The following is a 27532-nucleotide window of genomic DNA, read 5'->3' on the forward strand; positions in this document are numbered from 1 at the left end:
AACCTCACAACAGCCCTGGAAACATTAATAAGTCACACAGCTCTTCTACGTGTAGATGGTCCATTACAGAAGGAATGATTTAGTTTCTAACAGATCCGGCGATTTATCCTCATCTGTTATTGGAGGATTAAACGGGTTTGACTTAGTTGGATCGATTCTGTGTAGAGTCAGAAGTCTGAACACAGGTGCCACATTCTGCAAATATTTCACTCACTGCGTGCGAGTTAAAGCGGATCTCAGGGAGAGGTTATACCGGTAAGAGTGCTTCGTACATTTGCTTATACTGTTTTGTTGAACGATTGGACTATTTTATTGAAGTATGTCGTTTGTGTGCGTGCGCGCAGAAAAATAACGTTGTTTTTATATCTAAGTTAAGTTGTGCATACATTTGAAGTAACGTTGACGTTATATAGTAGTTGTATAGTAGCTACACGTTTTTACCAGTAACGTTATGTTCTTCTTGTGTAATTTATCGATTAGAAAATATGACATTGAGCTACAGGAACTTTTTTGTAAGGATGACGACAACGCTTAATGTGGTAGTTTGTGTAAAGTGTATTTACACACAGGCACATTTTCATGTCTATGGTTGTCGTGGAGGCAACATTTTTCCATGCTTTCCTCTTTCCTCACTTGAGCAAATGTCAGGATTTCCGTCTCCATGAAGTAGAAAGAATGAATGAAGTGAAAGTGAAGGGAATGCAGCCAAGATATGGGATTTCGTTTACTAAATATTTCTGATGGAATTGTAATCTGTAAATTTCTTTGTATTAAAATGTGGGCTAAAGGACTGTTAGTCAACTTATTATATAGCCTAGCGTATATGCAGTATGACCAAAGTATGTGCCAAAGCCACACTGAGTATAGATCCATAGATCAAACTCATTTTTTGCTATTTAAGGCAGTAATGAATAAGTATGATACTTTATTGTATGAATATTTCATTTTTCGTTTGTTTGTTTGTTTTATTTTCAATCAATGTTGGTATTCTGTGAAAACCACCTAAACGCAGCATGTAAACCTAATATTGAGCAAGGAGCAACGAGGCTCTCCGGTTTTTGCCAGGACAACATCATGTTGACCCTGGGTCAACATTTAAATCAGCCAATCAGATTAAAGAAATAAGTTTACAGTTTTTTTTAAGTTTTATCTTCCAATCAGGATTAGGTTCTTCTAGAATCTAGACCATTGTTTTTCACTTATCATTTCCCTCTGATTTTAGGGGTAAGTTATGGTTAGGGTTGGGGTTTGGTGTGGGTTTAGGTTTTATTTATAAAAAAATTGTCTTTAGGTCAACAGAATATGTTGTCCTGAGGACATCAACCACTTGGCAAAATCAGGTCGAGCTATTGAACAACGCTTATGTAAACATAGGCAATATTGGTCAAATAGACTGTCTCTATTTTGCACCATTTAATTTACAAGATAATAGTTGTAGAACATCAATATAATACATAAAACAACATCCAGCATCAAGAATTCCATTTAAAAAATACAGGTCGAGACAGACCATTGAGCCTTTCCATTTTAAGCTGATCTGAACGGGCGTATCATATATTCTGTGTTAATAGTCATCTTGGTGAGCATTTGGTGTTATTGTATCAAAAATGGAACATTGTTATAGTAGTTTTGAGATTTGATATGAGGCTGCATGCATATATGACATGTTATCACATGGGCCTTCCTGGAAAAAGGCTTTGAGTGAAAAACTGCTTGCCTGACTCCCTCCATATTCAGGTTGAATCTGTTTTCTGTCAGATTATTTTACCGTATATCATGTTTGGTTTATCATCTTTTCTTCACAGTACTCCAGGTGGCATTAACAGATGGTGTGGAAAACGTTGCATTATGGGAGTTGTAGTGATTTATTTACAAAGCACTGTCTTTTATGTTCCTATGCATCTCATGTACCGGGAGATGGCATTCTGAGTTTTGCTCACTAGGTCATTACATCACACCATTGTGCCAAACAGGTTTTAGATTTCACATTAAACACAAATAAATAGCAGGAAATAGCTCTTCTTAAACAAATGGCCGTTGCTTCTGATAGCAAGTTTATGCAGGAATTAAAATCAAACAATGCTTGCATAGATCCAGGCCCTGAGGAATAATGGTGTTTTAATTTCCGGAATATGAAGAGGATTTAGGGGGGCAGTCGTGCATGTCAGTGACGTAAAGAAAGAAAGGTGTTTTGCCTCCTAAGGGAAGCAATTCACTCAGAAACTGGTGTCTTTTTACTGTCTGATATGTCTAATGCCAGAGGCTTTCTGCACCTTCTCTAAAAAAACAAGACCGCTTTGCTGTAATTCGTATTTTCCATCGAGTGAGTCAGGGTTGCGCACTGTTATCCAGAGAGCGAAATCATGTCAATGTTTTTCATCAGCATAGTCATTTGGAGAGTATTCAGTTAGAATCAAATTAGTCTACACGTATGCCCATCGTCATTCTTTTCTTGCTCTCTCACCCCCTCTCTCTTTTCTCTTTGCCTCTTGTTCATTACAGACTGATCTACTTCATCTCTTCATCAACAAGTGCAATGATGCTCGAAGTCAAGTAAGATGATGTAAGTACCTCTGATTGTTTTTTATTTGATTTCAGTACATTACATCAGTACACATTATTGATTTGGCCTTTCTTAGCGGTTAATTAATTGTTATTGAGAGGACACTACATTGCTGTTCATTTTATAGGTTAGTCATTTTGTGGAAATACAGTTGTCATATATTCATGTGCTGAAGATTTTTTTGTTGTTGGTGAAAGAATTTGACGGCGCTTTCTTCTAATTATCTTTTTAATCCCCCTTTTTCCTATACAGATGTTGTCCTTATTTTTCTGATCGAAAGAGATTTCATTGTAAGGTGATCAATACTGGTTGATCAATAGTCATTAGGAATTCTTGCTAAGACAAGCATTGGTTTCACTGAATCGCTTGTTAAGTGACGTAAGGAATACCATTTCTGGGTCCAAAGCTTCACTCGTTTCAAGCACTATTATCATACATTTAAGGTAAATTTTTATAAACTCAAAATGTACACTGCAGTCTCCAGATATATGCAGATATAAGTTAGAATCAAGGTTTTGAGTTTTTGTTAGTCATACAGAACAGCATGAGCGTATCATCACTGTGCTTCCGGAACTTTGGATGTCCAAATTTGATTGGGTTTTCTTCAGGAAGTCTAAAAACACATTACAATTTAAATGATTAATACTGTTGTGTCAAAGTTGCCAAGCTCTTTTTCTTACTTTTTATTGGTTCGATTTTTTAAACCTAGTGACAAACATAAAGGGTGATTAATAAATATTATGTAAGCCAAAATATAAAAATAAGGAAAAATGAAGATTCAAGGTTTAATAAGGACAGCACAGTATATTAACGTATTTGTTGTTTGCATTTCGGATCTGATAGAGGGTTTGGACCCGAAAGCGGTGGTGCATGACATGGGACTTAAAGTGATAGTTCACCCATAAATTTTGTCATTGACTTGCATTAGTTTTGTGTCTATACAATAGAAGTAAATGGGTACCACCGTTGTTTGGTTACCAACATTCTTCAAAATATCTTCTTTTGTGTTCTGCAGAAGAAAGAAAGTCAAAGGTTTAAGATGACAAGAGGGCAAGTGAATGATGAAAGAATTTGGGTGAGCTGTCACTTTAACATGGAAATTGCATCTGACTTATTAGAGACTTGAGTATCTGTCTCAGTAACCACCTAGCAACACCATAGCAACCCCTAGAACAACACCCCAGCAATTTCATAAAAACTTCGATCACCTAAGCAACTAAATAGCAATGCCATGAGAACAACACCCTATAATCATGCCAAACACAACTCATGTTTTAACCATAACACACAAAACTCACTTTGTTTTTGCCAACAGCATTGTAAAAGAAACCCAAATTGAGATTGCCTGCAGCGTTTGAGTAAACTGGCGAAGTGCTGTCACACTCTTTGAATTTACAGATTTCCACTGTGGAAGATGATAGCGGGTCATTGAACCATTTTACAGATGTTCTCTCTCCCCCCAGGTCTCTGTTTATCTCGCTTACACTTCTGGTGAATTTCAGTATCATTTCACAAGGTGAGTTCTTGCTTGATGTGAATTTTACTTAAATTATTCTTTCCTGTTTTTTTATTCTTCAGTGTGTCATATCCTGACCAATCGAGTGTCTATATTGTTTTCCATTTCCCATTTGCTGTTGTGGCAAATCCCTTAAAGTGGGCTGGACACCCACAAGCTGTCAGCAATGCCTCTGCCCACCTCACAGATACATTAGCGAGGCACATGGTTGTGTGCACAAAGAGCAGGAGGCTAATGAATGTACAGAGAGATAAGAAAAGAGGGAGAGCAAGAGGGAGATTTAAAGTCGGGAAGAGGTAGCGAGCTACTCACACCCTCTACATGAACCAGATGCTTAAACATTAATGACCAGCCGAGGGCTTCACAGATGTACAGATGAAACAGGGCTTACGTGATAACAAAGGGAAAGTTTCAAATGGTGAAGTGAGTCATTTTATAGATTAACTATATATATAAAATACTTTGACGTCTTTCTACCTAATGTGCCAGGACAAATTTAACCCTTTCATGCATTAGTTATGAAAAAATGTCATTGATAGATTTTTTCCTGTTTTTTTATTGGTCTTAGAGTGTGAAAAACTTTTTACACATTATACATGTTTTTTTAATTACAATGGCTCGTCGCTAGGATATAGTGTATAGCATGATGTACTATAGTCCCCTGTAATGGTTGGTGTGGAACTCACCATTCCCCGCGATCCCATTTTTCAATCTTTAGTTGGTGTGTATTGCTGCTGTTAGAGCATTAACAATACCTGAAAAATGATAAAGCTCAACGTTCAGTGCCAAGCAAGATATTATCTTTAACAGAATTCGCTTTTCAAGGACTACAGAGAACGGCTGGAATCGGACTACAGCCCTCTACTTCCCGGGTACAGAATGTCACCATTCCGAGTGCTTTTAATAACCTCCGCCCAAAGGAATACGCCAAAAAATGGACAAGGCCTTCCTTAGAGCAAAGGAAGAGCCGTTGGAGTAGTGTTTGGTTATCGTAAACATTTGACCGAGCTACACGCTAAACTACTTTAACTTTCATCACAGTCTTACAGCTGGTAATATGAATTCAGCTACACACATTCTAAGATAACCAACGGTCAAATAACAGCTTCCATGACTTTAACATCGGCTGTGAAAGATGATCTGTGTAATACACTGATATTGTGTGTGTGCGCTTACCTCTAAAACACTTCTATGAAACATCCTTTGAAGTCCTGTTTGCAAATGTCTCCTGGTCAATCTGCTTGTTTTATTATACACCTCGGGTCCAAAAAAAAAGGCAAAACTAACGCTTCTGTTATTAATTCATATAACCGGTCCGATGCAGGTACACCTCCGTTAGTAGACCTCCGTTACAATTCGATCCACATGTTTTTAACTGATAAAGTGAAGTTGGCGCTATGTAACTGTTTATTGTTAAAAGCCAAAGTCTATGAATGCACGTGCACTGAGAGGGGCACCGACCAATCACAACAGCCTTCTAATCTTCACACACACACTCTAAGCGGAGAACCAATCACAACAGACCTGGTCAGCTTTACCAATCAGTGCGTTTGGGAAGGAAGAACTTATATGTGATGGATGAAATTCAGTCGTTTTGTTAGAAGAGGGACAGCGGTGAACAATAGACTTGAAATATGTACATATTTCCCATGTACATATGTGAAATATAAAGCATTTCTAAACACCCAAAAAACATAATCAAAGCTTAAAAAACAGCAAAGGACTGGCTCCTTTAAAACCTGTGTATGCTCATTAAATGGCTTTTTGATAGCTGTCCACTATAGTGATATCTTCGGGTTAAAGAAAATATTGTAAATACCGTGTCTCTATTGTACTTTAAAAAAATGATTGACCCCCAGCAACTGTGGTGTAGTGGGGTGGTTTGCTGTGACTGCGGGCTATTGGTCTAACTAATGGAAGATGGGGAAGAGTTCTGGGAAATCTGTATTTACAAAGACACTCTTCAAATTGATTAAATGGTTATTTAAAAAGCTAACGGTTGGGTTTAAATTATTCTATGCCAAGTTGTTTATAACCCATGCTTGGGTCAACTAATGTAGCTTTTGTGGGTTAATTTTTAACCAGCGGCTGGCTCTACACATGGCTCTACAAACCTGGATTGAAACAACCCAGCATTTTACAAAGAAAAACTATGAGCATTTTAAGAAATTAAAATAAAATGTGTAATTTAAAAATTAAATATGTAATATTCTTTCAACAAGATCAAACAAGATGTTTGAAGGCATTGAAGGAAAGTAATTATTTGCTGATGTTCCAGAGCCGAACTGCTTTTGTTGTCTCCTTTAAAGCAACCGGCTTAATGAAATGTAACAGATAAACCTGGTACCTCATAGTGAACAGACTTTTCAAATACTTCTCTCTGGCATTTTCTTCACTGTGAGACCGTTAAATGCATTTGAGATTTTGTTAAAATGCATTTGTTTAAAACAAATTTTAGCTTCAACGTCACTCATTTTGAGATTCGTATGTTCCAGGTCTTGCTACTTTGAGTCCCAGTGATGGCCGTGGTGGGGTTTATGAAGACCTGAAGTGGACGGTTCAGCTTTGCTGTCAGGTGCCATCGGATCAAAGTGTAAGAAGTCAACTAGCTGTCACCAGTGGTCTTTCAGGACAGTGTCAACTGATAAATGATACAAAACCAGAATCGTCGAGGAAATCCCAACCCCCTTATGGTAAACTAATCTTGCTGATATTATAAATAAGATTTAGTAATCAATAATTCAAGAGCTCATTTGCAAAAACAGATCCGTTTTTAATCATTTATGAAAATAAATGAGAAGGATTTTGCAAATTAACTCTTCAATTGTCAATGGAAAATTTCAATAAGTTTGCTCATTATGACTGTGATGTTTTGGAATTTTTTATTACAGTGATTGCTAACAGTGATTTTGTTCTCTGAATAATTTACAGTAGCATTTTATAAATTCTAGTGTTTTTCGTCAGCTGAAATAGTAAGAAGAACGTTAACGTTAAACAATTGTTTTCAAAGCAACATTTATAAGATACATTTATCACTACGTTACTTCTACTGATAACCCAGTATCACGCCGCATATAAGCATGTAATTGACACGCTGGTCTGCTCGAAAATGGATGTCAGTGTCACCCTCGCCTCCTTTAGGCATGAACATGGCTTAGTTCTTTGCACTTGTAAACTGAAACAATTTTATAAATATGTATTTGTTGTACTTGTATATATAAAATTATAAATGTTTTAGAGCCCTTAAAGTCCTAGTAAAATAAAAATTACATTTCATGAACTATTGCAGCGTTTATAGTAAATGGCTCACAATGTGGGTTATTTTCGTTTTAAAATTCATGTATCCTTACAATCTTCAGTTAAAATCTGAAAATGCACCACCTTGCTGAAATGGAATTGATATTAGACGGCTTGACCGGAGCATCCGTTAACTCCTCCCCTCTAACTGTCAGTCTGCTGCCAGTTTATTATCAAAATCATCTGTTTTTACACATCCAATCAATTGGCAGTGAAAATCGCAAGCCACACCCACTCATTTTCTCCTTTGAAATTCCTTTTCACCCGGAAATGTGTCAGAATATGGAAGTAAAAACGATCACAACTTCCGGTTCACGGGGACTTTAACACACTCCTACCCACCTTCCAACGATTATTAAACACGCAACAAGCAAATAAAAGTCAGCCACAGCATTTATTAAAACACAAACCAAAAACAGTATAAAAACATTACGAACAGGTCGCATTGCATTCCAAGTCTTTTATAGTCATACGCTATCATACACAGGATTGAATAGAAAGGAACGCAAGCAGTGGTGTAGGGCCATATACACTCCAGTTTAGCTGGTGATGTAATGGGACCTGGACAGCCAATGCCATTTTATAACGTGAGCGAAAGTAATGACGCAACCGGTCACGAGACACACAAGAGCAAATGGCATTCCACTATAGAAGATGGTAATTTTTTAAATTGTAAGAAACCGCAACCAGTTTTACGGTGGACAGAGAAGAGGATCTTTGGGCTCGGAACGCTCGGAATAATTGCACTTTTTGAATCAATAGCATCTGTAGCTGTATCCCCCTGTTATGTGTTTTGTTTTATATTATAAAACAGTCAGTTCTGGTCCTTGATTCTGATTGCCTAAACGGAGTTCTAAGCTGTTATAAAATACCCCGATATATAACGGCTGACCGCACCACATAACCTAAATAACTTTTTATTTACTTTATTTTATGAAACCTTTCTAAAGCATATATAGGAACCGTTTTTTATAAAAGCAATAAGCCACGCAAAGCAGTGAGTTACAGTCCATTTTATAACAGCTACAGGGTTTTAGGCACTACGCTTCACGTAAGGGGCACAATACCCTTAGCTGTTATAAAATGCACTGTAACCGCTTCTAGGGGATTATTGCTTTAATAAACAATCTTTTAGGTTAAGGTGTAGGGGTTGGGTCGGGTTACATACTAAATGCGTCTAAAGTGTGCACACAAAGTAATACAATTACACAAAATACCATGTACCCCGTTACACGTCAGGAATCATAAAAACATTGAAAAAATGGCCCCGTTCGGCTAACGTGACTCCACCTTCATACATCCATGTCATGTTTACGCCTAGAGGAGGCAAAGCGTGACACTGACGCGCATTTTCGAGTGAACAGAGTGTCTGTTACAAACTTCGGTGTGATACTGGGTTGCTACTGAACTCATGAGCTCACCGTCGCTAGTGCAGTGCACAACTTCAAGCTACAGGGACACAAGAATGTATTGCAGAACTCATTGTATTCTATCAGTATAACTTAGTTGGAAAGGCAAATTGTCTGTTTTACCATTGCCTTGTTTATATTTATGAATATTTCATATTTCGTATTCATCGAAGTACTTAAAACAAATGAAAATTCATGTAATTCAAGGTTTGTTTTTTGTATGTGCATAGTAGAGATGGTCTAGGTAGTTGGACAGACAAACCTAACGTGAACCAGATGAGACCGGCAAAATTTAAAAGGATTTAGGGCGATTGTAGAAAAGTATTCACATGTCTGGACCAGTAAATGAATTTCTCATGTTAATCAATTCTCATTACGTTGCCCTCTCTGTTGTAAGCCGCAGATCAGTATTTGAACTCAACAGATTACATTTATTGCATTAAATTTAAAATGTGTTTGGTTTGCGATCCTATTGAGGTAAAGAGAAAAGAAATCGATACAAATTCTTAGAGGTACGTGCTTATTTTCTTTAGTCATAACATGATAAAGCATTTATAAAGCTCTCAAGATCAAAGATGAAAATATTCCCTAGGTTACTTGACTGGAATCTTATGGTAGTGTGTGCTTAAATCTTTGATCGAAAACAGACTGAATGTTTGTGTTTTATGTGTTTCGCTTTATTCAGTGGATTGCATTTGTATCTTTCATACTATTGGGAAACCATTTAATCAGACTGTGTATTGACAGGAGTAATTTGATAATGAATGGCTTGTAATTGCTAATTTAATAAAGGGACTAAAAAGAAAATTAAATCTCTTTTTAGGAAAATGTTTGGACATCTCGTGCTTGTTTGAAGGCGAACGGGCAAATTTGATTTGTTATGCAAAGGGTCACGGAGCAGCACTCCCAGCCGCAAGCCCACAACAATTAGTGTAAGTCTCCTCTTTCTTTTCACCTGTCCAGATTAAGATTAAAGACAAATAAGGAAATTGTTCGACGTTAACTTCTACTTTCTTCTTTGCTTGACTGAAGACAGACGAGTAGACAAACAGCGTTGGTTTTATATTCTGTGCTTTTCCATACAAGGGTAATGAATGGTGACTAGAGGATGCCAGTCCCTAAAATTCTGCTCAATATAATAATTGGGGTCATACTACATATACGTGACCCTGGATCACAAAACCAGTCTTAAGTAGCACGGGAACATTTTTAGTAAAAGACAAAAATACATTGTATGGGTCAAAATTATCGATTTTTCTTTTATGGCAAAATCATTAGGATATTAAGTAAAGATCATGTTTCATTAAAATATTTTGTACATTTCCTACCATAAATATATAAAACTTGATTTTTGTGAGTGGATGGCCTGCAACAGTGCCCGTGATAACAATATTAAAGACAATTTTCTCAATATTTAGATTTCTTTTGAACTCTCAGATTCTTGAGTTTTAACCGGTTGTATCTCAGCCATATTGTCCTATTCTAACAACTCATACATCAATAAAAATCTTATTCATACAGTTTGTAGATTATGTAAAAATCTCAATTTCGAAAAATGTACCCATAAGACTGTTTTTGTTGTCCAGGGTAACATATATTAATATAGAAACTGTGAATATACAGTAAATCAAATATCAAAGAATTTCATTTTTTAGATGATCTCTCAAATTAGAGAAAATAAATTTTGTCATATATTTTTTGATCCTAATGTGTTATCTTTATATGACTCTTTTTTCTGTGGAACACAAAATGTCTCAGTGGTTTTGTGTCCATTTTACATTTAGCAGACGTTTTTTTCCAAAGCAACTTACAAATGAGATAATTAGAATACAAGGACAACAAAAAGCATAAATGCAATAAAACTGGTCTCATATAGCCTTCCACCGGATACAGTGCTGATTTTATTTTAAAATAAAGAGTAGAAAACAGTCAGAACTGATCGGTCAGGTGCTGACGGAAGATATGTATTTCCATACAATGGAAGACAATGGAGGGTGAGGTTGCTTGGTCACCAACTTCTTCAAAATATCTTCTTTTGTGTTCTGCAGAAGGAAGAAAGTTATGATGAAAGATTTTTTCTTTGAACTATAACTTTGAGAATGGGTTCTATGTTCACGCCGATGACATTTCAAGGATGTTCTAAATAACTATTTTAAGTTGTTATCCTTTCACGATTATACTTTTACCGTTTAATTCAAGTACAAATATTACTGCATTTCTTCAACTCATGGATAATTAAAACCAGGACAGCATCATTAAGAGCGTAATGAGATCTTTTATGGATTTGAAAATGTGTATATTGTACTTATGAATCGCAGTAATGGTATGCAAACTAGCAAAGATCACATCTGTTCTAAACCAACGTTTTCTTTCTTGTAGGTTTGAGATGGGTTTGCTCTCAAATGAAACAAACCATACTACTCAATGTGCTGGGGAAGATACTGCCACATGCTCCATTTCTCTTCATGGCAATGATTCAATTGTGTCACTGTCCATCAGTTTATCTGTGAATGGGACTACTGCAATGTCACCAAAGATGCAGATCAACACATATCATCTACGTAAGAATTTCTTTTTTGATCTGTCTGTCATCTATCTCTCTAATCTCTTATATTTTCTGTAAAATTAGAGTTATTTGTTACATAGCTTCTAGTCACTGAAGAGGAAGTGAATTAGAGTCCAGTTCTGGGAATTTTGAATTCGTTGGAATCAGCTTTTATCAAAATGAAAGCAGCCTTTTCATTTCTACCACATACTGGAAGAGCTATCACCCCTGTACATGTTTACTTTAAAGCTGTAAAGATAGAGTATAGCTCTTTTCCCTTTTGACAAAATGTTCTACAGCCTTTTTGATTGCTGACATTTTATCTTTGCTTAGCTTTGTACCAAAAATAACAAAAACTTATGTGTACATTGTGAATTCTGGATGAGAAAAATAAAGACAAAAAGTTATATTATCATTTTATTGGTTGGTTAGATTTTGTACAGTTTTGCAAATGAATCTTCAACAGGGTCCCAAACTCAAACCTTTGCATGTCAACATAAATACTGACAATATTTATTTTTGTCTGTATGAACATTTGTAGTGTTAAAAGCATGAGCGTTATAGAAATGTGTTTGTTTTGTCGTCAAAATCTGGCCCTGATGGAAACACATCTCTCTCAAGTGGTTGCAAGGCAGTAAAATTTAATTTCACCGTTGTATGGTTAAAATAACATGATGGGAGATTTTAACCAATGAAATGTACGTTTATTTAAAAGTGAACAGGGGGTCCTGACACTGGTTTCTTCTTCTTTGTTGAATACATTGAGAGCTTGCTGGAAAGGAAGAAAATGAGTTGATCATTAAATGAATGAAAGCTAAGGCTGTTTGTATTAATTGCAGAGATGTGGGCAATTTACTAAAGAGCTTATAGTGTGTTAGAGTCACTGAGATAGTGGTTTGAGGGATAATGCTTTTATATACAGACTGCTTTTATGATTGGTATTAATAGAATGCAATTATAAAAAAAATCACATTGCATTTATATGATGCAATAGCTTTTCAGGACATTTTGTGCTACAATAATAATGAATAATGTGTTTGGAAGTAATACATTAAATGTAGATAACAGATATTTAATGCATAACATAAGATGGCTGTCACGAAACGTGTGGTGATAGAGAAGAACCCAAATGCAGGCAGCGGTACGGGGTAACAAAATATCTTTATAAAACACAAAACAAAAACCCACAATGGGGTAAAATACAGGGGATTAACAAAGACAGCCAAAACAGGAACGAAAAACTCACGTAGGGTAACAAACTAACAAAAACTCTCAGGAACAGAGTGCTGGAGCAGAAACGCTGGGACACAGCGTATGGAATAAATCCTGGGTACAGCAGTTCAGACGAGCAAAGTTACAACTATGTACAAGAACAAACGAGCACAGGACAGAGAATACAAGGGCATTAAATAGGGAGACGAATAAAGGATAATTACAATAGGCAGGTGTGGGTAATAAAACACTCAAGGGAAGCTAACGAGGAGACGAGAGGGGCGGGGCCATAGACGAGACACGAGAAGGCGCATGACAGCCAAAATCTAAGCCATGCCATGTCCTTCTCACACAAAACCCTAGACTTAGTCATGACTCCGCTGCAAGAATAAGAATAAACATGACATGATAGCGGAATCATGACAATGGCTTTATCCTGGTATTTACGTGCCACAGGTATGTCACTGGTGACTGTCAATCATTTTTTCCTTTCATTTGTAAAACAGTTATTTGTTTTTGGAATAATAGATTTAATACGAGCGTATATCGATATACTCTACTGACTTAAGTGAAAAGTCACTTTTTCCCAGACCTTTTATATTAAGCTTATTTAAACCGTGTCAATAAGGACAGTAATAACGTCTAATATAACATGAGATGTCATGTAAATAAAATATTCATATTTTTTACATTTAATGCAAAACATTTTTAAATCATCAATCCCGTGGCATATGGCTGGTTTAAGAGAGCCAATGGTTTGCAAATGGATTTATATTTTGTGATTTCCTCTCTTTCACAGGAACACCAGAGCCACCTGTCAATCTGTATTACAATGTGACCACTGAGGGTGATGTGATATTTAGATGGAGCTACACACAACCTGACAGCTGTGAGGTCCGATACTCAACCAACTCATCACGTCATCAATGGGAGGTCAGCCGCACTAGTTTGATTTTATAGCATCCATGAGATTAACTGTATTATAAACCTCTTCTGGGTGATATCAGGATTTTTATCGTTCTATAACATCTGGTTAATTGTAAATTGTCCTTTACATTTTTTGTTGTACATGCACTATAAGCCGAAACAGTCTATTGTAACTCCATCGTTGCATTATTTGACACCATTCCCCCAAATTCTTACATCCACACTTTTTAAAGAAATGTATGTTTAGTATACACTCTGTAAATAAATAAATAAAAGTGTAGTTCTTCCTTTTTTCTAGTATCTGTGTTTAGTTAGTCTTTCAGTATGAACCTTTGCTCTTTTAGGTGGTGAAGATCAAAGGTCGTTCATGGGTGCATTTGAATGAGCTAAATTCTGGGGTCAGATACATGGTTCAAGTGCGTTGCCAAAACAGCTTTGACACCTGGAGTGAATGGAGTCAACCTTTCTATTTCACACTTGATGGTAAGGATTCTGTAGTTCAGAAGGATTGAACTTAAATACGGCTTCCACTTATGCTGCATGTGTTTGAGCTATAAACAGTAAATTAATACTCTGTGATCTACATGACTTCCTCCCAATTTTACTAAGATATGGAGGTTGCAAAATTAGTATATATGCAAATGTTGACATTTATAAAAGGGTGCTTTACTGTTGTCAACAATAGAAGGTACAGGTCAGCACATTTACCCTAACATCATTGAGAATACGTTTGTGGTTTTAGTGTACATTAAAACCTCATGCAAATGAGGGCCCATATTTTATATTTCGTTTGTTGGCCTTTTAGGAAGATCTACTTGAACAGAAATAATTCATGTCTAACATTCAAATCTGTTCTGTAAATGTACGGCACTATGGCTTGTTGCTATGCTCTCAAAACATCATTTGAAATGTTCTCTTAAAGATGCATCCATAATTCATGATCCTTTGAACTGTTTGGAATTAAAAGGAATGCTAAAGTCAGTTTTTGATGTTTTTTCTAAAGCATTTAGTGTACAACATATACTGCTGCCTAAAAAACTCAGGCCATCATAGAATGTTTTTGCATACTTATAAGTATACATTTGATCCCGATGTACACTGGAGGATTTTGAGAATTATTTGTGCACATTTTCCTGAATAAAGGGACTCTTAGCTATTTTAAACGTTTTTCCTGAAAATAAAATAATAGTATATGGGTAGCTGTCCTATGGTGTGACAGCAAAAAATTGGAAAAAATGAAAAAAGAAGATGAATATCTATTTTATATTACAAATATAACTTTAATATATATGTATATTATTAACAATTTATTTTCAATTTTTTGTTGTCACACATAGTACACATTTGGGATTTTTTTGTTACACATTTTAAAGCAGTAGTTCACACAAAAATGAATAACTCGCCCTCAAGTTGTTCCAAACTTGTATACATTTCTTTGTTCTGATTAACACAAAAAGAAAGATAGTTGAAAAATGTTAGCAACTGAGATTTCTGGTTCATCATTAACTACCATAGTAGTTAGGAAAAACATTTTGAAGAAAAGCAAAAGATTCTGGGGAACTTTTGACCATCATTGTTATTTTTCCTACTAGAGAAGTCAATGGTGGACATGAACTTTATTGGTTAAAAGCATTCTTCCAAATATCTTTCTCTGTTTTTCTCAGAACAAAGAAATTTTGGTTGGTTTGGAACAACTAGAGAGTGAGCAATTCCTTAAAGATTTTTCATTTTTGCGTGAACTAAATTGTACATTCATATTACATTTACATTTATGCATTTGGCAGACGCTTTTATCCAAGGTGACTTACATTGCATTGTATTATATATTTTTTTGTTTCTGGCTACGTGCAATCCCTTGGGATCGTACTGACCTTGTCATTGCTAGTGCCATGCTCTAACCACTGAGCCACAGGAAAGCAAAATTATTATATTATTTCTGTGGGTTGTATTATTACTCATGTTCGACACCTCACCTCACCTTCCGTGATAAGAATCTCTACGTGTTTTGGTCCCCTGAATGAAGACACAAGTTTTCTTTATTAGCTTTGTTGAAGACATGTGGGTCTTTCTTTATTCTATCGTCTTCTCTGGCTTTTAACTGCCCACACAACAGCAATGCCCATGAGCAATGTTGAAGAAGCTGAAAGGAATTTCAATTATGATGAATATTATGGAGGTATAGCAGCCAGTCATTACTGTACTTTAACCTTTACATGTCTGAATATTACTTAATGTTTTAGCTTGATTGTGTCTGGATTTTCTCATGCGATATTGGCACCTGTTGTTTTGCACGTGCTTGTGACCTTTTTAAGATGATATACCTTTTGGGTTGTAGCATATTGTGAAAATCCACGGGAAAAGTTACCATGGCAACTAAATAAGAGTCTTAAGAAAACAACACAAACATCTTTCCCTCTGATGAGGGACCAAGCCTGAAGTGGGACAGATCGCACAATCCTGTAAAAAAAATAAACATGCATGAAATCATATTGTGCATACATAAGTTTATTTGTCATGAAGATGCGAAAACAATAATGCTATATATATATATGTATATAATGTTTTTGAATCTTATTAATGCTATTTTGAATTTAGGGTAAAAACAGATGTTTGACCAAATCCACCAACTTGCACGGAGACCGTTCTGAATTCTGATGAATTCATTTGTATGTGTACTGAAAATCCTTCACTTTGTATCTCTCTCTCTTCATCTTCTTCTCAAAGTGAGTTACATCCCCACTGAGGTCTTCACGACACCTGACTCAGATGTGACCTTGTACGCCGTGTTTCACAACCGCAGCTGGAGCGCCAGCAAAGCCGTGTGGCTGCTGAACGGGCAGGTGAAGATCCCGGAAAGCCAGTACAGGGTCATCAACGAGCGGGTCAGCGCGGTCACGCTCCAGGCAACCAGCCCAGGGTTTGACTCTTTGATGTGTTGCCACCCATGGGGAGAGAGGTTCAAGTGCACCATTGCCTACGCCAAAATGTACACTGAAGGTGGGTCGTGGTTTATGAAAAACAAGCAGTTGTTTGAAAAGCTAAGACAACATCATTGAGATTCTCAACTTTATTTAAAAAAACAACGTGTACTTAGTTCACAATGAGTATTTGAAGGTGTGTCTGTTTGTTTTCAGGGATGTTTAATGCAGATATTACCTGCCAAAGCAAGAATTCAAAGGTGGACACAATGACCTGCGAATGGAATAAGAGCGCTTGGGCTGAGGTCAGATTTCTGTACAGGTTAGCGTACTTCTATACTGCATTCATTTATTATTACAGATTGTTGGGGTTTTTTTAGGGGGCATTGTCATGTTCCTGTTTTATTTTTGTAGACAATATAAATCAATGTGTGAAGACGTACTAAAGATGGACAACAATGAAGATGCTGAAGAATTATCCGCTCCGGTTAAGGAATGTCCTTACGGAGCAGGAGACCACAGGGAGTGCACTTTAAGCAACCTAAGCCTTTTCTCTTGCTACAAAATCTGGTTGGAGGTGGAAGGAGGGCGTGGCAAAGTGAGGTCACTTCCTGTCTATGTTGCCCCCATTGACTATGGTGAGTTCCAAGAGTTTCAGTATGTTCATATGTAATACATAGATTAAAGTTATAGTTCACCAGAAATGATTCTGTCATCATTTATTTATCCTCATGTCATTTGTCATCTGTTGAACTAAACGGAAATATTTTTAGAAATGTCTCAGTGGTTGTGTCTAAACAATAGAAGTCAACGGGGTCCAAAGTTGTTTGGTTACCTGATTCCTCAAAATATCTTCTTTTGTCTTTTCCAGAAGAAAAAAGTCTGTTTGGAACAAAATGAGGATGAATAAATGCTAAAATAATTTTTGGTAACACTTCAGAATAGGGAGCGATTTTACTATTAACTAGTTTATTAGCATGCCCGTTATTGGCATATTGGCAGTTTACCATACTCTACACCCCTAGTCCTACCCAATACTTAAAGCTAACAACCACCTTGGTAACTATTAATAAACAGTAAATTAAGAGTTTTTGGGAGAAAAAGTTGTAGTTAATGGTTTATTAATAGAGAGAATTGCCCCCTATACTGAAGTGTGACTGAATTTATATCTTTGGGTAAACCGTCACTTTAAATTTCATAAAATATTATAAATGAAAGACCAGTAGATTGTTATACTGTTAATATGAGTTTTTGTAACAATAGCTACAGTATATAACAATCTCATCCATTTTTCACTCAGTAAAACCATCTCCCCCCTCCGACCTGGAAGCGATCACTTTACCCAATAAAACCCTGAATGTAAGGTGGAGACGGCCTCCTTTACCAGTATACGAAATGCAGTACGAGCTGCGCTTCTCGGCACTGCGTGGGATGGCTAATATGCATTGGGAGGTAGGAAGAACATTTTGAAAGCTGGAGTCTTAGGTGGCCAATGATACCAGGGCGAATGAATAAAATGTTGTGTATAAATGTTTCGTGTGTAGTTCTGTTCTGTCCCTGATTGAAACGATAAGGTAAATGTACCCTAGTTAAATCTTCTGCTTACTGTGCACTCATGTGGCCTTCAACTTTTTATTATTTTTACAATGTAATTATCTCCTTAGAGGCAAGATGGGTGTGCTGGGTGCTCGTCTGCTTTCAGTGGCTTTCACAGATGCATGTTCTTTCAGGTTTTCGGCCCATTCTTGGAATCGCAGGTAGAGATTTTTCTTGAGGAATCATGCGTTCAGTATAAGGTAGAGGTTCGCTGTAAAAGACTGAATGGATCTGGATTCTGGAGCAACTGGAGCAAGAGTCAGTCTTCGGTTGTTTACAATAGGAAAGGTAAGAGTACTATTTATTTAAGAACAGAGGTATACACCTTTTGAAACCCAGTATAAACCAGCCTAGTTATTCCAACAGTCTTAAAGGTCCAGGATGTAATTTTTTTGAAGATCTATTGACAGAAATGCAATATAATAAACATATAATATTATATAACATATAATAAACGGTATTCCGAAGTGTATAAAGACATACATGATGAAATGTTATGCTTTTATTACCTTAGAATGAGCTATTTCTATCTACATTCACCTAAACGGACAAACTGCTCTACAGAATGTGTTTTATAAATGCAATAATTAGCAAAGAATCGAAAATTTGAAAATATCTTTGTCCTGTGTCAGCCACCGTCGTGGTTCGAAAGGGAGGGGGAGTGAGCCATTGGTTGCAATTCGCAATTCACCACTAGATGCCGCTAAATTTTGTACAATTGATGTTTAATTCAATGGCTGCGAATTGTAAACATAGCATTCCTTATTCATCGGCAAACGTATGATGCTGGATCTTTTCTTATAAATAACTTGACTTTCTACATGTTTTCTACCTTAACTACATTTAACCAACTGACACTTTGCACGTGTGTTCAGGTTCACCATAGCAGAGAATCCTACTTGTAGTTATAAATGTACATACACCCAACATACAGGTTTTTCAAATGTTTTGGTTTTTTTTTTTTTTTTAAACAATTGCAACTTAATTTAGAGCTTTTTAAGTGTGGTGTTTGTCCAAATACTAAAGCTTTAACTAGTTGTAAGGCAAAGACGGCGTCCTTGTCTGGATACGTCTACCTGTATGACATGCAGCTGTGCTTTATGGCTTTGCGTGGGACCTTAATCTTGGTACAATCTTTTATTTCTCAATGTGACATGAGTGTTAAAAAAACACAGATTTTCTAAGAAAGCATTGTGCTACATAAAACAAAACACAACACCTGTGATTTCCTCACAGTTGCCAATGTTTGATGCTTATAATACAAATATGTACAGTATGTGTGAGTCATAAGCAGGTGCACAGTCATACATGGCCACAAAAGGGCATTTTTTTTTAACGATTTACTCAGAATGTAGATGTTTGATTTTATTTCTTGTTTTTAAAAAATGCATATTTTGCTTAAATACAGTTTACAACTTTTGACACATTACTCGCATATTCTCCCCAAGAACTAAACTTGTAATTTGTAGGAGCAATTGTCATAAGACTAAATGAAATGTTTAATAGGATGTTGAATTTATTGAAAGTTGATTAAAATAACACCACAATTCTGAGTTACTTCAATCCCTGAATAAATTCTCACCGCAACGGTGTAGTCTAATTTGTCTGTGTGATTGTAATCATTTAAATGGGTTTAAACATAAATTGGTTTTTCCTTTAGTGGAAAATGTAATATATCCAAACTATAATAGAAAGTCACATTTGCAAAATGCACCACACATAGCCCACAACACAGCATCTCAAAGTCTATGTGAACTGATAAATGTCTTTGTCTTAACATTGGTGCACAGTTGTCTTTCAGACTGAGCGTCCATTTGTACAGAAGTAATGCTGAGACTTTTTCCTGAAGTAACTGTTGAGAGCGGGTTGACATCAGTATTCTAGCATATAGTCTGTTATCAAAGTCATTCTTGTTTGTTATTGTAAGTATGTTGTTATAGGGCATAGGGCCACACCTTTTTCCTTGGCTGAGAAAGGATTGAAGAAATGTTGGCCATTGTAGATAATGAGCTGTAGATACAGTATATACATTGTGTAAACTTGTCACTTTATCTGTCACTCAATGTCCAAATTGTATCAGTATTGATAAAATTGATGTGCACCTCGATTAAATAGTGGCATAGAGATATTCATAATTTCATAAATGGAAATTACAGTTTTAAAATGCCATTTTCTCTTTATGTATATAGTTCCGGACATTTGCATTTTTCTGTATTGTCTGCATAAAATAAAATTGTCAGTCACACAATGAGGCATATCCTATATTCTGTAGATCTCTTCATTTCAATGGTGTAACTTTAACATGCTTAAAGGAGCACTGTGGAAACTTTAAGTGCCATCTAGTGGTGAGGTTGCGAATTGCAACCAACGTTTCCCTCCACCTCTCACCCCTCCCTTTCGAAGCACTACGGTGGCTCTCACAGGACCAAGATGTCATCACGTTTTCACTTTCTTTGCCTAGTGAGATAACGTATATACAAAACAGTTTTTCCGTTAAGGGCTATTGTAGAAACAACATGACAAAGTAGATAGAAATAGATCATTCTAAAGTAATAAAAACATATCAATTCATTATGTAAGGCTTTTATACTTAGTTATGTATATTATAGTGCATTTCTGTCAATAGATCCTCCAAAAATTACACACTTTTAGTGGAAGAGTGGTTGAGCAAAATAACATCATGACTTTTATGTGGTATCATTTTAGCACCAGAAAAGGGACCCGACTTCTGGCGCATCATTCAAGAGGATCCCGTGAGGAATTTGTCAAATGTCACATTGATCTTGGTTGGTCATTAGAACAGATAATATGTTTTCTCACTAACAGTGTTCATGAATTACTGTGATTTATGCTGAGTTTGATTTATGAAGGTTTGGTCATCTGTTTTGCAGCCGGTCGCGGCAGGAGATCCAAACAGTTGTGTGGAGGGACTCGTGATCGTACATCACACTGCAGGAGGGGTTGTTTGGTCAAACGAAACATCTCTGGTTCCATTTTACTCGTTCCTGTGGAGGCGGGAAACGCACACGGTTTCCGTCTTGTCTCGCAACTCATTGGGCGTCTCTACATGGAATAGGAACATCACACTGTTGCATCAACCCAAACGTGAGATGACATGCCCTGAAAAGACTTCTTGTAACATCACATGAATTTCCCTGGCATTTAGCCTGAGGCAATTGAAGGATTTCTAAATGTTCAGACAAAATCTTTCCTCACACCTGGCATGTGGGAAAATTGAAGATTCCTTTTAGAGACATCATTTGTATGCAACATGACTTTAGTCACATTAGGTGTTCTATTGTAGAAAAATGCCTAACAATAAATCATCTTAAAGGGATAATTCAACCAAACATGAAAATGATTTCATAATTTCCTCATTCCAAACCTGTATGACTGACTCTCTTATGACTGAAGATATTTTGAAGAACGTCAGTAACTGAACAATACTGGCCCGCATTGACTTCCATTGGATGGACTCAAAACCATATTTTTCTCAAAATATCTTCTTTTGTGGTTCACAGTAATATACAGAGTTTGAGCCACGTATGGTTGAATAAATGATTACAAAATTTGCTCATTTTGGACTCATTTTGAGCAATTTCATTTAATGTATCTGAAATATTTCAGCTCCTTTTCTGTTGATGCCATCCTTTGTTTTCATGTTCCCAGACCTTATTTTGCTCATTCATTGCTTTGTTGGAGGCTTTGTGTTATATTGCTAGAGAACATACTTTTTATTCCCAGAATAGCATATGCCTTTTACAATAAAGAAGATTTTTTTACATAAATACATATAAAACAAAATATAAAAGAACACCCTGACATTCTCTTCTGAGCTAATTCTGAGTTATTTTTGCTTCATAGGACGTTCTGTGCGGTCATTCAGCGCGGCGGCTAACGCTAGCTGCGTGCATCTATCCTGGACATTATTATCTGATCAACCCATGCCTCAGTCATTTGTCATCGAATGGTTGGACCTGAACAAAGGCCCTGAACAAAACAGGTCCTCAACTGAGAGAACACAGTGGGTCAGAGTTAAGCCCAACGCGAGAGATCTCTGTCTTTGCCGTAGGTTTCTAGAATGCAAAAATATGAAACAAAGTAATCGTATGATCATTTTAAATGATCTCTGACAGTTTTTAGTTTTTTTTTTAACTTTCAGGACGGTTTTATGGTTCTGAGAAGTTCACCTTGTATCCGGTGTTTGTGGATGGTGAGGGGGAGTCGGTACAATGCACAGGTGGGCAGAGAGACGTTTGCAGTCATCTTTATTGTTTACACAAGGCATTACAACCCACGAACCTGATGTTATTTAGTTCGACTCACATGGATCTCTTAAAATGCTAGAATTTGCCATTATATACTTAAATTACATTTCATTTGGAATGAACTGTGTATTTTAATAGTGTACTATAAAACAGTAATTTATTTATTGATTTAAATATAATTTAAATTAATTACCTACGCAATGAAATGCATCATATCATTATCATGGAAGTTTAACAATTTTTCATTTTGTTTTGTCATTCAGCCACCAGAGGAGACCCTGCTGCCTACATGCTCCTTATGATCATTGTGTTCCTCTCAATAGTGCTCTTCATCACACTTATGATGTCACAAAACCAGTAAGACCTACAACATTAACGTTATAGTTATAGTTTGGATTGTAGCCTCAGATGTAATAGTTATAGTTTGGAAACTCCTTCAATACTATTAAAAACCTTTCCAGGTTGAGACCTCAAGAAGCTGAATGAAAAAAATGCCACAAGAACCATTTGGCAAATTTAGAAGATGTTAAAATATAACATAGTTTTGGTTTATTTTAGATGCATTTATATGCAACATCATTCCCACAGTTAAAATGTAGCTACTGTACAGTTTTAATGTCTTTTATTCTATAAGGTAAAAATATAAAAAGAGAAAGTGTTTTCAAACAAAGACGTCATAAATTTAGTTGAAAACTACAATAGGCACTGATTTTGTAAAGGTATAAAAAAGGAGTTCATATTGTGCCAAGGAATGTAATACATTGTACATAAATCACAAATGCAGTAATTCTCAATAATTCTCCGGTAGGAAGTTTGCTCAAGGGCGGGTATTTCGCAAGATGTTCCTGTTATAACGAATGTACCGATTGAATAGCTGATAATACTTAAGCAATGTGACACATCTAAGGTGCGGCTGCTATGCATTTGTATTTTTTGCAGCTCTTTTGTTCACTTAGCTTTCAAAATGCAGAATTTTTTTATTTATTCATTTAGCGTCACCTATTCTGCTTAAATCCAGTGTGAACTTGTTCAATTTCTGCTGCTAACAAAAGGCTGGTCGAATACACGAGTGCAACAGGAAGCTCTCAGCCATAATGGTGGAATAAGAGCTATTATGCCAATGCTTTATGATTAGATAAATCCAATGTCGAGTACCTAAAATCCCAAATATGTAATGTGCTTAATGATATTGTGAGTTACTCACTTTGTAAAGAAACAGCTCAATGGACAACATGATGTTTTGTAGTTACAGGACATGTACTATAATAATGTTCAAAAGATGTTTTGGGTTATTAAGAAAGGACATTTCCAAAGTTATTAATCTCATAATTTATGTCATTTACAGTATGAAGAAACTAATGTGGAAGGACATCCCAAACCCCTACAACTGCTCATGGGCAAAAGGAATGGATTTTAGGCAGGTCAGTATATAAATCAGTTCAAATCTGTTTTTGCAGGATTATCCGTGTTCAGTGTTCAACACAATGATGTTTTTCTTGGTAAAGAGTGAAGTGTGCCATAGGGCCGAGATTGTTTTTATATGTTTAGTTTCATGATGTATTAAATGAATGAGTGGCTTTCAGGCAGCAGTGTTGGCATCTGCATGATTTGGTTTGTGTGCATCAGGTGACAAAAGAATGGCACAAAATTTACGAAAAACTAAACTTTTAAGGTATTTATTGAACAAAAGGATATGGCATAAAACCAGACCACAGCGGATTGGGGATTATGGGTTATACTTACACATATTTGTTAATAAATAGAAAAACAATATGTAACAGAAATAAAGAAACCATACATCGACTACAATTTATATGTTGATCCTCCATGATTTGTTGACGATATTTTGAAACGAATTTCTGCATAAAATCAATCAAGCTATCTGATGATTAGATTCTAAACATATCTGTCCTTCATCTCTCTGCAGATTGAAACCATGGAAAACCTGTTCCCTCACCCAGAAGGTCTCACTGCCTGTCCTCTGCTGCTGGTCTCTGAGAGGATCTGTGAAATGGAGGTCTTTGATAAACCTCAAGCCCTTGAATGTGGAAAAGACAAGAATTCTGTCAACATCGAACGAACGTCAACCGGCTCTCCTCTTCTGGGAGACTCTTCAGAACCGTTATCTCTGGAGGCGTCGGCTTCCGCTACACCAGAAACATCAGGTCAGTCCTCAGTGATGTACTCCGCCATTCTTCTCTCTGATCCGCCTGGCCTCCTTCGAAAGCAGCAGGAGAGTCTGAGCAGTTCCAGCGACGAAGGCAACTTCTCTGCCAACAACTCGGACATTTCCGGTTCCTTCCCCGGAGGACTCTGGGACCTGGAGAACCCTGTTTGCTTGGACAGCGGCAATCCTCGCCATTCCAGTTTATACAATTCTGTTGAAGAGCTCTCGGAAACCTCAGAATATGAAGCTTCGGAAAGCACAGGTGGTGGAAAAGACCTCTGCTACCTGGCGGTGAATGAAAAGGAAGAGGATGAGGAGAACGATGATGAATCAGAGAGCGAGGAAGCACAGGATGAACAGGATGAGAATGAAGAATCCCAGCTTTGCAAAGTGGAATTTGTTATGAAGACGGATACTAAGCCCCAATCGGAGGCCAACAATTACACAAGCATTGATTCTAATACTGCATCTCACAGTATTCCACTTTATCTGCCTCAGTTTCAAACTGAAAGTATTGATCCACCCTGAAATGATAATAATAAAGACAACATTGCCCCCTAGTGGTTCAATGTGGAATCACGTTTTTCTTCTCCGGATGGAGGGAAGTTATGAGGATGCCTCAGTGATATCCCCCAACTTGACATGACTGTCTCATTCTTTCTAAACTCCAGACCGTTCATGATTTCCCTGCCAATCCTTTACAAACCCAGTTGCGATTCCTAATTTATTGAAGGTTTACACTCAGACTTTCCACAACTCAAGCACAGTTAACCTTTGATAGGTTGATGATCAGCCTGTTGTTTGCTGGAACTTGCTGCTGTCCAACTGCATCTCACCGACTCTTTTATAAATGATTGTAGGTTGAAATTACTTCTTGAACACACCACACTTAACTGCAATGAAGTGCTTTAATAAAAAGGACTTTATTTTGTCTCCCAGTGTGACATCATGTACACCCTGGTCACAGTCATGGTTTAGTGGCTGTTTGTGCATTTTAGTTGCTTCATGAAGTGCAGTATAAAGCTCAGTGTATTATAAGTAAAGGGTCATTTTGAGAAGATTCATCAGTCAGGGTTGTGAATAGGTTTCCCCACATGTGTGCGTTTACATTGGGCTTAATCATTCAATATGAATGTGTATTTTTTCAGTGAGGTCTGAGTGCTTCAGAAACTCAAATATTTTGAGTATAAAAAATGTCATCTATTTTCAGTGTTAGATATTTTCTCGTGAAATTAAGGTTGAAATAAATGTCAGTGAATAAATGTGGGTATGTATATATGTCACAGAGGAAGAATGTGTGTATATGTATTATTTGATATACTGTAGATGTATTTTGGTCTATTTCTCTGGGCAAAATAAACTATTTATTGCAATCAACCTTTGTTTTATTCTATCATAACACTTCTAGAGATTCTTTTCAGATTTTTTTTCTATGCGTCCATTTATGTGAACTAGAATAGATGTTTCTTCTGGCCTCTACTAGAAATTTTGATATTTAAAAAATCACAACACAATACATTTTTATGAGATTAAAAAGACATAACAATACAATCAAAATAGATTTTATGCCAGTTGTTTTTACAGTTCAAGCATTTTCTTCTAGTGTTTACAAAGGTTGTGCTACACAAAGTGGTTAATGTTGGTTAGAATTATTCATTCAATAATGTATACAGTTTAAACACTCCTTTATAGACGGTTATAACACCAACGTAAACAAACGTTATGTTGCAAAAAAACTTCCGTCCGGTACATCTGCAGGGAATCAACTGTTGAGTAGTTTTAATGTAATTTAATATAATAGTATACAATAAAACATTAATGTAAACCACTACAAAGATTCAACTGTTGAGTTGTTGTTTTTTCAGGTTGAATGATTTAAGGTCAAATATTTAAGGCAACGCTACAGAGTTTTTCAACCTTAAAATGGGAGGACAACTTTTAACTGGACAAAATGTACTGCCGCTGCTACCTAAGCATACCCTGTATCAGTTGAAATCACACTTGTAACTTTGGTGTGCGGGTAGGTACAAACAGCCCGCCCATCACCTCCTTACAGCATACGTCATGATTTACTCATAGCCTGGGTGAAGTTAGCAAACCGCTAGCAGTTTTTTATATACAATAAAACATCGATGTCAATGATAAATTAAATATACATTCATATAAGTAAAAGCAGACCGGAAATTAACTATGGATCAGGCACATACGTCTGATGAAACCGTTTATGAAGTAGAAGCATGTTATTTGAATTCTGTTATCTGTGCTAAGGTCTTGACTAATTGTACAAAACCAGTTTTAAGTTGCACGGGGACATTTTTAGCAAAAGACAAAAATACATTGTATGGGTCAAAATTAACGATTTTTCTTTTATGCCAAAAATCATTTGTATATTAAGTAAAGATCATGTTCCATGAAGATATTTTGTAAGTCCTACCCTTAATACATTCACCTAAAGGATTATTAGGAACACCATACTAATACTGTGTTTGACCCCCTTTCGCCTTCAGAACGTGGCATTGATTCAAGGTGCTGAAAGCATTCTTTAGAGATGTTGGCCCATATTGATAGGATCTTGCAGTTTATGGAGATTTGTGGGATGCACGAGTCTCCCGTTCCACCACAACCCAAAGATGCTCTATTGGGTTGAGATCTGGTGACTGTGGGGGCCATTTTAGTACAGTGAACTCATTGTCATGTTCAAGAAACCAATTTGAAATGATTCGAGCTTTGTGACATGGTGCATTATCCTGCTGGAAGTAGCCATCAGCGGATGTGTACATGGTGGTCATAAAGGGATGGATATGGTCAGAAACAATGCTCAGGTAGGCCGTGGCATTAAACGATGCCCAATTGGCACTAAGGGGCCTAAAGTGTGCCAAGAAAACCTCCCCCAAACCATTACACCACCACCATGATTGAATTAATGATAAATTGAACAGGTGTTCCTAATAATCCTTTAGGTGAGTGTATATAAAAACTTTATTTTTGTGAGTGGATGGCCTGCCACAGTGTCTCTGATTATTAACTTCAAAGGCAATTTTCTCCATATTTAGATTACAGAGTTTTAAACAGTTGTATCTCAGTCAGATATTGTCCTATTCTAACAACTCATAC

General features: G+C 36.5%; 1 protein-coding gene across 1 annotated transcript; it reads left to right on the forward strand.

Moving 5' to 3' along the window:
- lepr (leptin receptor) lies at positions 1 to 25789 on the forward strand. Its single transcript, XM_056750706.1, has 21 exons — positions 1 to 255; positions 2503 to 2563; positions 3579 to 3638; positions 4027 to 4079; positions 6575 to 6772; positions 9609 to 9717; positions 11165 to 11346; positions 13342 to 13475; positions 13814 to 13952; positions 16194 to 16466; positions 16604 to 16709; positions 16802 to 17025; positions 17688 to 17839; positions 18118 to 18271; positions 20690 to 20769; positions 20875 to 21088; positions 21848 to 22051; positions 22146 to 22223; positions 22515 to 22608; positions 23597 to 23672; positions 24179 to 25789. The coding sequence occupies exons 3-21, from the start codon at positions 3622 to 3624 to the stop codon at positions 24944 to 24946; spliced, it is 3255 nt and encodes a 1084-aa protein (XP_056606684.1). The 5' UTR covers positions 1 to 255; positions 2503 to 2563; positions 3579 to 3621; the 3' UTR covers positions 24947 to 25789.
- The last annotated feature ends 1743 nt before the right edge of the window (positions 25790 to 27532 follow it).

The sequence above is a fragment of the Triplophysa dalaica genome, chromosome 6 (genome assembly GCF_015846415.1).
Source record: "Triplophysa dalaica isolate WHDGS20190420 chromosome 6, ASM1584641v1, whole genome shotgun sequence".
NCBI lineage: Eukaryota > Metazoa > Chordata > Actinopteri > Cypriniformes > Nemacheilidae > Triplophysa > Triplophysa dalaica.

Bases quoted from the DNA above. Each gene is read 5' to 3' on its own strand.
- lepr (XM_056750706.1), top strand. The intron at 11,347-13,341 runs GTAAGAATTTCT...TCTCTTTCACAG, and splicing joins GATCAACACATATCATCTAC to GAACACCAGAGCCACCTGTC. The intron at 17,026-17,687 runs GTGAGTTCCAAG...TTTTTCACTCAG, and splicing joins TGTTGCCCCCATTGACTATG to TAAAACCATCTCCCCCCTCC.